This window comes from Ictalurus furcatus, chromosome 22 (genome assembly GCF_023375685.1).
Source record: "Ictalurus furcatus strain D&B chromosome 22, Billie_1.0, whole genome shotgun sequence".
Classification (NCBI taxonomy): domain Eukaryota; kingdom Metazoa; phylum Chordata; class Actinopteri; order Siluriformes; family Ictaluridae; genus Ictalurus; species Ictalurus furcatus.
In genome coordinates this window covers 15753762-15766430 of record NC_071276.1, presented here as the reverse complement: position 1 = coordinate 15766430, position 12669 = coordinate 15753762, and the positions used below count along the sequence as shown (strand labels likewise).

Below are 12669 nucleotides of genomic sequence, written 5' to 3'. Positions count from 1 at the left end.
CTCCGGTTTCCTCCCCCAGTCCAAATGACACATGTTCTATTGTGATTGGTATTTCCAAATTGTGTGTGTGATTGTGCCCTATGATGGGTTGGCACCCTGTCCAGAGTGTCCCCAGCCTTGTTCGCTGCAGGCTCCAGGCTCCCCTGTGACCCTGTGTAGGATAAGCAGTATGTAAAATGGATGAATAATAATAATAATAATAACAGACACTTTATTCTGTTCAGGGTCACGGTGAATCCGGGAACACCGGCTGTGGGGCGGGGATACATGCTGAATGGGATGCCAGTCCATCGCAGGGCACCATGTTCACAAACATTCACTCACTCAACCAATCATCTTGTAGCCATAAGAATTTTACAATTTCCAAACAGATGTACAATAGAAGAAAGAGGTCAACAATGTAGAACAGATTACATCCAGCGTGCAAATTTGATGTCACCTAGTCACCTAGAATGACTTGTACCTCAGCATCCTCATCAGGTGAGGTTGCAATAGTGGCAGGATAAACAGTCGCGTTTGTCTCTGATTATCCCTCCCAAATAAACATTATGATACCACAGCACTGTTGAATTCTCGATTCTGTATTGACTTTCTGTCATTTTCCTTAACAGCAGCTCTGAGAGTAGTTATGGCTGCCAGGCAAATCACAGGTTTGTACAAATGTGCTCGTTCTAATGGTAAGAACTTAGGACAGGTACTTTTATGACAGAGATGAAAAATAAACCATATAATTGTTGATATAGTAGGCCTAAAGGTTTCTCTGAGGAGACTTTTATTTAGCGTTTATGGAAGGAGTGACACGATGCATCTCAATGCAGAGAAATCTGATGATCTGCATCGTTGAAATGTAAAATTCACACTGTGGAAATCAGCAGTCTATTTATTAATTTATTGTATTATGCACCTAATTAAACTGCACTGGTTGAACACCAGAGGTCCCAATATACAATTGAAATATATAGCGACCTCCAGTCAGGGGTTCGATTCCCACCGTGGCCTTGTGTGTGCAGAGTTTGTATGTTCTCCCCGAGTTGTGGGGGTTTCCTCAGGGTACTCTGGTTTCCTCCCCCAGTGCAAAGACAGGCATGGTAGGCTGATTGGCATTTCCAAAGTGTCTGTAGTGTATGAATGGGTGTGTGAATGTGTATGTGATTGTGCCCTGTGATGGATTGGCACCCTGTCCAGGGTGTACCCTGCCTTGTGCCCGATGATCCCTGGGATAGGCTCCAGGTTCCCCGTGACCCTGAAAAGGAGTAAGTGGTATAGCAGATGGATGGATGGATGGATTATATGACATTACACAGTTACAAAGAGCTTTTCAGTAGCTTCCAAATGACACCATCCCTGCCCCTGCATTTTAGCCAACTTTGGAGCTCTTTTTCCGGTTAAAATGCCACCTCAGGCACTGCTACAGAGCTCGTTATCTTTTAATCGCCCTGGGTCAGAGACTTTCATTTTTAATCACATTTTTGGGAAAATGTATACACTGTTGAAGATATGCTGAACCTGTAGTACAAAAAAAACACCTTTTGTACAGTACTGTATGTGCTGCAGATCTGAATCGTAAAGATTTCAATGACAGTTAGTGATAGCTTCTGCTTCATCTTCGTCCAAATGGAAGTGCATCATCACTGAAATTCTGACGGATATTAAGTCCTTGTGAACGTGTCCTAACACTGTTATGTTTAGGAGGAAACCGAAACCCCACCTGTGATTAAAGGGTGGATTTAGTCTCTCTCTCTCTCTCTCTCTCTCTCTCACTTACACACACACACACACACACACACACACACACACACAAAAACACAAACAAACAAACAAAAGTCACCCTGACCATAAACACTGGTCCTAAGAAAAGAATGGCCTCGATAAAACGCCATGAATCAGAGAGGCGGGTGTGTCACATACACACCATTTTATTAGTTAATTACTCACTACAACCACCAGATGGCGCCAGATTCACATTTTAGCCTTTATAGCTTAGCTGTACATGTCTATTTCGATTATTTGGCAAGAATTTGACATAGTTTGCCAGTTGATGTCAAGACATGCAAATTTCGTTATTATTATTATTATTATTATTATTATTATTATTATTAATATTATTATTGAACAAGTGTGATGTTGCGAAACACCTTTGAGGCCTAAATACATTTGAGGGAACAGCATATTACTTAGAGTAATTCATTGTTTTTCTTCTAGTGTGACTATGCAACAAGGTGGTTGTGTAGTTATGTATATTTAATACTTGAATTCTCCAATAAAGGCCACTTATATAATATATATGTGTGTGTGTATGTGAATTTAATATAAATATATATTTGGATAATTTTGTAAAATCCAAATAAGCTTTACAGATCTTTATTGGAAAGGGTTTAAACTATGTTTTTCATGCTTGTTCAATGAACCATAAACAATTATTGCACATGCACCTGTGGAACAGTCCTTAAACAGTTTACAGGCGCTAGACAATTAAGGTCACAGTTACAATAACTTAGGACACTAAAGAGACCGTTCTACTGACTCTGAAAAACACCAGAAGAAAGATGTCTAGGGTTCCTGCTCACCTGCGTGAACATGCCATAGGCCTGCTGCAGAGAGGCATGAGGACTATGTAAGACTAATGTAAGACGCCTAAGATAGTACTACAGGGAGACAGGAAGGACAGCTGATCGTCCTCGCAGTGGAAAATTACATGTAACCGTGTGTCCCCCTCAGACGTGATCAAGAACTTGAAAATTCCTGGGTGGAAGAGTGGAGGAACATCTCACAGCAAATGACAAATCTGGTTCAATCCATGCGGATGAGATGCTCTGTAGTACTTAAAGCAGCTGGAGGCCACCGCATACTGATTGTTCCTTTTAATATTGACCCCCCTCATATTTCTGTTCCTCAAACGTCTGTGAAACCTGTTCAGTTTATGTCTCAATTGTTGAATCTTTTTATATGAATACAAATATTTACACATGTTAAGAAATTTGCTGGAAATAAAAGCAGTTGAATGTGAGATGACGTTTTTTTTTGTTTGTTTGTTTTTTGGGGTTTTTTTTTTGATTACATATAAATGACCACCCTGGGTTAGTTTCCTCAAAACCTGCGTGAATGACTGAATCCTCCTACCCTCTCCTCGTTACTTCACTACATGTCAGAAGTTCAACTCTGGTCAACTTTTTTCTTTTTTTAAATAAGGCAATCCTCGTACCCTCTCCTCGTTACGTCACTACACGTCAGAAGTTCAACTCTGGTCAACTTTTTTCTCTTCTTTTCAATAAGGCGCGTAGCCTGTATTTCACGCATGGGCACGCACTGGTGCGAAGTGTCTGTCAACCAAGCCCTTGTGAAGGGTGGGGTTAAATATACTCTCTCTCTCTCTCTCTCTCTCTCTCTCTCTCTCTCACACACACACTCTAAAGCTCCACATTGGCCATAGGCACTGGTCCTAAGAAAGGCAGGGCTTTAATAAAACACCATCAATCAGAGTCGAGGGTGTGTCCCATACACACTTCATGATGAACTGAGCTTTCGTTCCTTCTGACTCACTCCATCGCTTCTGTCCTCTTCTCTTCTCTCTGGTTCTCAGAGTAAAGCGACTCTTTGTGTTTCCTCGCAGAGGGAAAAACTTGCAGCTGCTCTTGAAAACTTTTCTCACACTGAAGCGACTGGATATATCGCTGATTTGGTCGCGATGGGGGATTTGATCTCAAGCCACCTGGATGAAGGCAAACGGGAGATCATTACAGGTGAGTGTTTCTGTAGAGGTTTCTTGCATTTCACCAAAACAAGCAACAAACACGCGGGATACTCTGCGTTTGGATTAAAGGTGTGGACGGATTTACATTGCTCTCACATCTAATGCCCAAATAATCTCATTCCGAACACATAATGCACTACTTGGGCTCCTTTTTTTCTTCTTTTTTATTAAACGCTTAGTGTACAGGGCGCGTGGATCCGATTTGGGACCTTTTCAATGCGGCGACGTGGCGCGCGCTGCTTCTCTTCCTTAAAAAAAAAAAAAAACAAAAAAAACAGCACGCGCTGGAAATATATAGTGTTTAATGGGATCTCCACTTATCCACGGGTTGTGTTTCAGACGTTTGCATTGTTGGACACTAAATTTAAAAACAAAACAAAAAACCCTGACCCACTTGCATGAGTCACCTGAGCAGCTGGAGCCACAGTTTCCTCAAACTCTGGCTGCTATAATGAGGTTTCCAGGGTTACCTAATATATATGTTGCTCGTGCAGCATTATTGCAATGCTCTTGGCCTTTACAGACTGCTGCATTATGCAAATCAATCCAAATGTTTTATTATCTGATGTGCTCATCCAATCTAAACCATTCCTGTGGGTGTTTCATGAATCACAACACAATGCAGCACTCATAAACCGTTTTAGACTGAACGAGGTATGTCAATCTTTAACCATGTCTGATCAAAGGTTTACTAATGTGTGTGTTCCAAGGAATATTAATCTTAATATGAAATGCTATAGTCACATTATACCCTGCTTGCGAAATGGTGTCACTTTCAGGTTTAGGAGTACAATGCAGATCTGTACTGGATTTTTGATCTCGCTAGGATTTTAGGGTGGGAAAGAGTAAAGCCTTTTAAACATATATTTAAGACGGCATGTCAGGAATTCATGGATTTACCACTGAGGGAGGAGTGTGTCTGGATAGTGCATCACTGGACACATCTGTTGCAGGGGGTGTTTGGACATAGTCCAAGCACTGGCTTTAAAGGTTCTGCCAAAAAATCCAATTTCAATTGACAGTTTTAGCTTATCAGCGAGGATGTTTAGTTTGTTTCCAATCTAGTTGAGTAATGTTATCATTGAAAGGGTGGCACAGCAGGTGATGTTGTGGTCTCTGTGCTCCAAGGTCCTGGATTTGATCCTGAACTCTGGTTACCGTCTGTGTGGAGTTTTGCATGGTGTCTGCTTATCCATGTTGGTTTTCTGATGGTTCTTACAAAGGTTTCCTCCCACTGTCTAAAAACACTCCAAATTGATCCTACTGTTAACCTAATGTGAGCAGTTGCGCAAATGGGTGTGTCGAGATACTTGGAGATAGACTGCGGTTTCATTGAGAGTGTATCCCGGTCTACCACACACTTTTCCATATTTAGGGAGTGTATGTAACATGACTCTGACCAGGATGAATTAGCATGCCCAATTGTGTCAAACTTTGGCCCACAGGTCCTACCTGAATCTGTGAATGCTGCCAAGCTATGTTCTGACACAATAGGTCATTCTAACTTCCAAGATGTTCCAAGATGGCTGCTACCACTCTACAACTACCTGACAGACTTTTGTCCAATTTTACTGATAACCGTATGAAATACAGTATCAGAACCAACATAAGCATGTATGAGACTTAACTCAAGGTTTCAGGCAATGTACACTGTTTTCATGATGCTAAAATGAAGATTATAAGCTTCCCTTCAAATAGAAAAGATTTGACACCAACATCTCTTAGATGATTGACTACATTTAGGAAGAGAACAAAATAATTTCAACTTAATTTATGGCCCGATTATTGCCTGGTGAGTGGAAACGGCAGTGGGAGGTTTTTTTGGGATACAGCCTCAGAAACCACTTCCTGTCCTTGATACGGTTGGACGATGGCCAGAACATATGAATAAGCCATAACTGAACATTTAGACCAAGTTCTTGCAGTGTTGTCTTCTTCAGTCGTCTTCCGACCACAAAATCCAAGACTAAACAGCAAGAATTATTCATTCTTACCACCCTCTGTTGGCTTAGACGATGAGGTCATCACCTAGAGATGGATAGGAATAGAAGCTGACCCCAACACTTCCTGTGTAGTTGCCCAAGAGCTTGGTTTTGTAATATTTTTTTTTTTTTTTTTTTTTAACACAGCGCTCATTACTACAAGATTAGGCAGAATCTAATTTGGAGCTTGTTACGCTGGAATTTACGTTCATATGCAGCTTTAAAAGGTCACATGTCAAAAATAAGGCAGAGCTTCGACAGGAAATACCACAGTAGTGTGTTTGCCCCAAGGCCAATTTTTTTTTGCATGGCACTAGTGGGGAGGGGGTGTTATTGCTTCATGAAGCAAGACTCTAACTATTTGATACACACAATTCTTGCTAAATGTTGGACATATGCTGCAACATGGTGTTGCATAATGATCATCCCTTCCCCCATTGTCAGTTTTATCAGTGTAGCCCTCAAAGTGTAGGAAAATGGCTGTTTTGTTCATTTTTGTCCAGTGAGCAAATTCTTAGTCACTAACCGGGCTGAATGGAAGTCACTCAAAAATGGCATGCTGTAGACATCCTTGAGCTGGAATGACAAAAGAATTGTGAAAATGTAGCCTCTAAAGCTAGAAAGAGGATTATGAGCAGAAGAAATGGGAACAAGCCATGCCATATCCTTGATAGCGCCTTCATTAATGTACGTCAGTGTACTGTGTTTGGAAGTTTCCGTGGTGAGGTCAAGCTTGTGCTCAGTGGTAGAGTCAGCACTGGTGAGGCTCTCGGGACAATTAGTGCATGTGAAGAGCTCAGCAAATTAACAAGCGAGCGTCCGGACAAAAACAAGGCCGGCATTAAGCAGATGATGAGCACTGGCTCGTGAAATAGTAGAACGATCAGATAGGAGCGTCTCTACCTTTCATTTCTCGTGTGGAATTTGGTGTTAATCTCAGCTTTTACATACCTCTTGGGTTTAGTGTGTCGTTTTGTACATCTTGTAACGTCTATCTTGTAAAACCCAGATAAAAAATTTCACCCAGAGTCTGGAGGTTATGTCCAAAGTCTTATTTTTAAGTATGGTCTTCATGTTGAACGCAACGTTATTTTCTACAGGAGAGCTTCATTTTTCTGTTTCTTTGCTTTACAATAAGACATAATTTAATTGGCGTTCGATTGATTATTCTGTCTGACGGAGTTCGCTGGGAACGCTCCACACATCTGCATCATTTTTCGGTGAATTCTGCAAAGAAGTAATGGTTTTGGAAAATATGATACTAGAGCAGGCAGCAGTAACTGAGCACGCTGGGTTAGAGGCTAACCTAAGGACACTTTGTTCACAGCCTGAAACTTCATTTGGGATTTCCTGCTTGCAGAGAGAGCTGATCTCCCTCAGAAGCGCAGGCTTGGAAATGAATTTAACAGCACATGGATGCTCAGTTTGCTGACTTCAGTAATTCTACAGTATCCACAGGCTCATTATAGAATACCTCTGAATGTCACTTTTAACCATTGATATAATAAAACTGTTTGGTTATTAATAAAATGGCATAAGGGCATCTGTGTCTTTATTCTCATAAAAGAATGTTAACAGCTAGGAATGTACGTGAAAATAATGAGTCTTTATTGGTCACATATACAGTAGAGCACAGTGAAAAATTCTTTTCAGCGCATGCCGCAGCCTGTTAGGAAGCTGGGGTCAGCCATGATACGGGCCCCTTGAGCAGAGAGGGTTAAAAGCCTTGTTCAAGGGCCCAACAGTGGCAGCTTGGCAGTGATGGGGCTTGAACACCGGACCTTCTGATCAGTAACCCAGAGCCTTAACCGGTAAGCCACCACTGCCCCCCAAATAGTATTTGGAAAGACCTCCATGTTCTTCTAGTGTTTCCAGAAGTAGCCAGATAGCTGATGAGCTAGCATCCATTTGTTAATACAAGTGGGAAGTCTGTGAAAATACACCATGACATAGAGCTACTGTACCATTAGCTAAGTAGCAATATTCACTGAATTGTCATGTTCATTTGCATATCAAAACATGAAGATTTCCTGAAGACTCTTCCAGTCATCTTTAGACATGGCACCATACTACTATAATTCCCATCCAGAAAGGAGACAAGAAGCAGTGATGGTGAGGAGTTGGGAAATGTACACAAAGGAAGCAGGGACTGAATAACTTGCTTTTATTGATTGTAAATATCACCAAGATTGTTTAAAACAAAGAACTAAGAAGTGCATTGGTGGGACAAACATTGCTGATCAGTGTTTGGCTGTTGTGAACAATGGTAATCAGTGATCAGTGTTTGGTTGGAGGGAAAAAATGGTGATTAGGGATTGGTCAATAGGATCAAAGATCATCAGTGATGGGTGGTTGGGAACAGTGCTAATTAGTGATTGGTCTTTGGGAACAAGGTTAGTTGGTGATGGGTCATTAGGGACATAGGAACAATGGTTATTGTTGATTGGTCATTAGGAGCAATGGTGATTAGTGATGTGAGCTGGAGAGACATATCAAGTGCAGGGGAGTCTCTGACATCTGCTCAAAAAGTTTCTAGATTTATCTCTAGGCTATTTTTTTATTATTATTTATTTATTTATTTTTTTTAAATAAACTTGTTAAAGGTGTGAAAAAAGTTGCTAGATCTCACACAAGTTGCAAAGGGGGGGGGTTGGTTATGTTGTGTTTACACGTTTGACCCAAACGCTGGTCTATACAGTATAATGACCCAACCCAGAGGAATGTAGCATTTTAACCATTTTTGTGTAGTTAGGACTGCAGGGCGGGTGGGCCAGCACAGTGCTCCAAATGCTGCATAGGTTATTACAGTCTCAGTTGGGCTGATTATTCTATTTTCATAGCATTTGTATAAATTGCGCAAGACACGGAGGTGAGTGTGGGAGCTGAGAACAAATGCAGATGTACAGAGAGAGGATCTGTTTATATGTTAGGATTAATCTTTTTCTCTTAAAACTTCACTTCACTTCCTGTGCTGGAAATGGTCCTTTTACTGCTTACTGGTTAACACTGGTTAGTGTTCGGCAGGGACGGAGTGCGTCAGAGAGTATCCTAAGTATCACATGAAACTAAGTCACTGTGTGGTGTGTGTGTGAGTCACAAAAACACACACACACATTCTCTCTCTCTCATTTAGTCTCTCCCATTCCCGAGGCCCTTCTCATGAACTGTAGTCCCTGCTTTGTAATACTGTTTATTGTTCTCCAGTGCTTTTATAACTCAAACCCTAGTTTGCATTCAACATTCTGAAATGAATACAGTGCCCTATGAAAGTATTGGCACCTTGCATGAAAGCAAGCAAAAACTTATATATGTAAAGAATAACACGTGCAAGAAGTTATATTTTAAAGTAGTAAAAGTACTGCTTTCAAAATGATCTGCACCCTTACCATTAACATTTCACTTTTACTAAAAGGAAACGTTCCGTTGTAGGGTCGAACCTTTTTTTAAAAAGAGTTCTTGTATTGCATTGTAAAGGGGTTCTTCTTGGAACCTTCTCTGAAGGGTTCTTGGCGTTTTAACAGGGTTCTGCTTGGAACTTATCTGAAAGGAAGACTAGTTGTGTCCCAAGTGATGTACTATACACGATGCATTTACACTATGCACTCTACCGTCTAGAGTACAGTATGAATTTTAGAAGGTTAGTATCATCTCAATGGAACACTAAGGTTTTTTATTAACTGGAAGTATAAGGCTTTTCCCAGTCAGTGGCCGATGACGTCATGTTACATCAATGTAACCTTTTATGCCCAGCATGACCTTTTTTGATTCTGAGCAAATTTGAGCCAGTGTCAGCACCCTTCTTCTGCTACATATGCAATTGAATAAGTATGCAATTTGGGACACGCCTTCCGTTCTAGCCATCTAAATGGATTCTTAGCATTTTAAGTTGTTCTACTTTGAGCATTCTCTGAAAGAAAAACTCCACTGTAAGGGTGAAACTTTAAGGATTATTAGCATTCCAAAAGGGTTTCTACTTGGGGACCTTCTCTGAAAGGGAGAAACTGTTGTAGGGTTGAATCTTTGAGTTCTGCTTGGAGACTTATCTGAAAGGTTAAATTCTGAAGAATTCAAGTTCATTCAACTCAGAAATCCTTTTTTGAAAAGGGAACTTTCTGTTGTAGGGTTGAACCTTTTTAAGTGTTCCACCAAGAAGGACAAACGGATAAAGATGCCAGATGGATCACTCTTCCTTGCTGCACTGAGTCCTAGGCCTTGTGTCCCTGCTTTTTGTGTGTTACTGATTGTTTGACTAGCACTGTCAGCGAAGTCCTCAGTCATCCTCTATTAAAGCAGCACTATCAGATAGATGTCTTTAAAAAAACTGCCTAAAACACTGAGGCCTGGTTTTATTCTTAGCTAACAGTCCCATAGCTCGGGGCTCAGAGCACCTGATGTAGAGCTTTTGGAGACGTTTGGCTCTGAAAGCTGTTTGATAACACTGCATTATTTGTCTTATGTGATGAGATTTCATTACTGTAGGATAGCGCTCACCTTAAGTATACAAAGTAAGTCATTTTTGTATAGGATTGGCAGCACAATGGTGGTTAGCACTCAGTACACCGAGCAGACATTTCACACAAACATCCTGAGTGATCACGCTGAGGTATGACTGACTTATCCTTTCAGATGCCTCTCTCCCACTTCAAGAGCATACACACACACTGCATGAGCTTAATGCCATATATGGCTTTGGGTACGATTTCCAGTGTCTTATAGAGGAAATCCTGCATACACCTAGTGTTCTTATTTTAATGTAATAAAAGGAAATTTATGTACTTCATGTTAAAAATGTCATGTTCTGTAGTATTTTGTAGCACCTAGTTTGCATCTATTATCCTCTGCATTTTGTTCAAAATGTAGGGATTTTCTATATTAAAAAATATAAACACCTACATTCATTTTATAATGCTAGAGTTTGGGAGAATTTTTCAAAGAAACCTTTATTTGTTCAGTCATATTTTTATGTCGGCTTTAAAACTTTAAAAAGTTTTTGGTCAGTTTTGTCTGAAAATCTTCAGTGGCTGAAATTTCAGTGCATCCCTAATTTTACGTTATGTATTGAGCCCCGCCAGTAACGCCCCTAAGGCCATGACTTAATAATGCATCGGAACAAGATCGTACAGTAATGTATAGCCACTACATATAAGGCATGGAGATGATCTCATTAAGATAATTATGTCATAGCCACAACTTGGTAACAAGAAGGAACGACATAATCAAGTAATGGCCATGACTTAGTAGTGCGAAGGAATGAGATAAATAAGTCATGGCCATAACTTAATAACACAAAGGCATGAGACACTAACTAATTTAAGTCATGGCCACAACTTAGTAACTCGTGGGAACAACATACTAAGTCATGGCCACTAATGGATTAACACGAAGGTGTGTGAGAATTCAATTATGGCCACGACTTTGTAACATGAAATGATACTGAAATCTTATAGAAATGTAACTTTTATTTATTTTTTTAATCAGAATAAAAATCGAAGATGTCTTTACTTGAAGGCTTTTTTTTTTTTTCTTGTATCATTTTCAGAAATGTCGCAGTGAACTGACTTCAGAACAATAGAGTAGATCTCTTACTGTTAATACATTGTCTATTTTAGGCCATTATTGTAAATAATTAGTGCTATTTGATATTTGTACACTTTTGGGAAGTGGTGTTGAAAAAGGATAGTGATATTTGTACATTGTGGTGAAGTTCGCCTCATACTCCTGCAGCCACCAATGAAACCCTGGTCTCTATGGTAAACGGGGGGGGGATTATGTCGACGCCCCGCCACATCCAACCAATCAGGACTTGGAAGCATCTTTATCTGCTTGTCAAACATGTTTCCCGTCAGTGTAGAAAACTTAGACTGGAATGAAAGTTTGGATTTTAGACTTAACCTTTAAGTTTCTGGTAAAGTCACAAGTCAGGAACATGCAACTGTCATTCTTGTTTATAGTGATCCGTCGTGGTTCTTTCAGCAAAGCTGGAATTAGAGTTTATTATTTTAAAGCTTTTATTTCATTGGACAACTTCAACTTCACTGCATCTATGAATATTTTTTTTAAAGAAAAGTTGTGCTTTCATGGTGCTGGATGTTTGGCAAGTATCTTTCACCTGATGTACTTTATACAGTACATGCTCCATTTTGATGTTTATTATAAATGTGTTTTTTGCCTTAGTGGTGACTCCTCCTACAAAAAAAATAAATAAACAAATAATCACTATATTCTCCGCTATAGTGAGACTGAAGTGAAGAAATGGGCAGTGAACATTTAGTCCCGCTCACGTATGGCCTCTTATAGGTTTCACAGTGCACTTCATTATACTCTCCCGCCTCATGGAGTAAGTATGGATGGAGTTCACATGAACTCGTCATGTCCGAGAGACGTTTCATTATTTGAGCGTGATGAGTTTCAGAGCAGGGGGGATTGCTCTCGACTGTCTGTCTGCCTTAACTTCTGCTTTGGCATTAATCTCTGAATGAACAGTGTTTCATGCTACACAGAATGTAAACGGTCTATGAAGAGAAAGGAGCTGTGGTGGAACCCCCCCCGAGTCCTTCCCTGTTTCACCCTTTCCCAGAAACACCCTTAAATATCAGTGACCTATTCATGTGCTTAATGACTTGAATGTAAATGATAATTTGATGTGAAGTAAATGCTTTCAAAATGTAATCGTTTAAAAGTGCTTCAACTACAACTATAATTTAAGGTTTCGAAACAACGTGCAAGAAAAACAAAACAATGCACGTTGTAAAAATGGCTTGGTAGTAACAAAAAACACAAGTTAAAAGCATGAGGTTTCAGGAATGTGAGGGGGAAATGGCAAGCAACAAGTTTTTTTTTTTTTTTGGACTTAACTAAATCACTTGTTACTGTAACAATTGAGGTCCGTTTCATAGAAACACTGAAGCTCAAGATATTCTTGAAGTGTGTTGTGCA

At 40.1% G+C, this 12669-nt stretch overlaps 1 protein-coding gene across 1 annotated transcript in view; it reads left to right on the top strand.

Moving 5' to 3' along the window:
- The first annotated feature begins 3384 nt into the window (after window positions 1-3384).
- niban2b (niban apoptosis regulator 2b) overlaps window positions 3385-12669 on the top strand; it is a 42967-nt gene continuing 33682 nt past the window's right edge. The window contains exon 1 of the mRNA XM_053610638.1: window positions 3385-3740. Coding sequence (XP_053466613.1) covers window positions 3686-3740 — 55 coding nt within the window. The 5' untranslated portion in view covers window positions 3385-3685. The remainder of the gene's footprint in view (window positions 3741-12669) is intronic.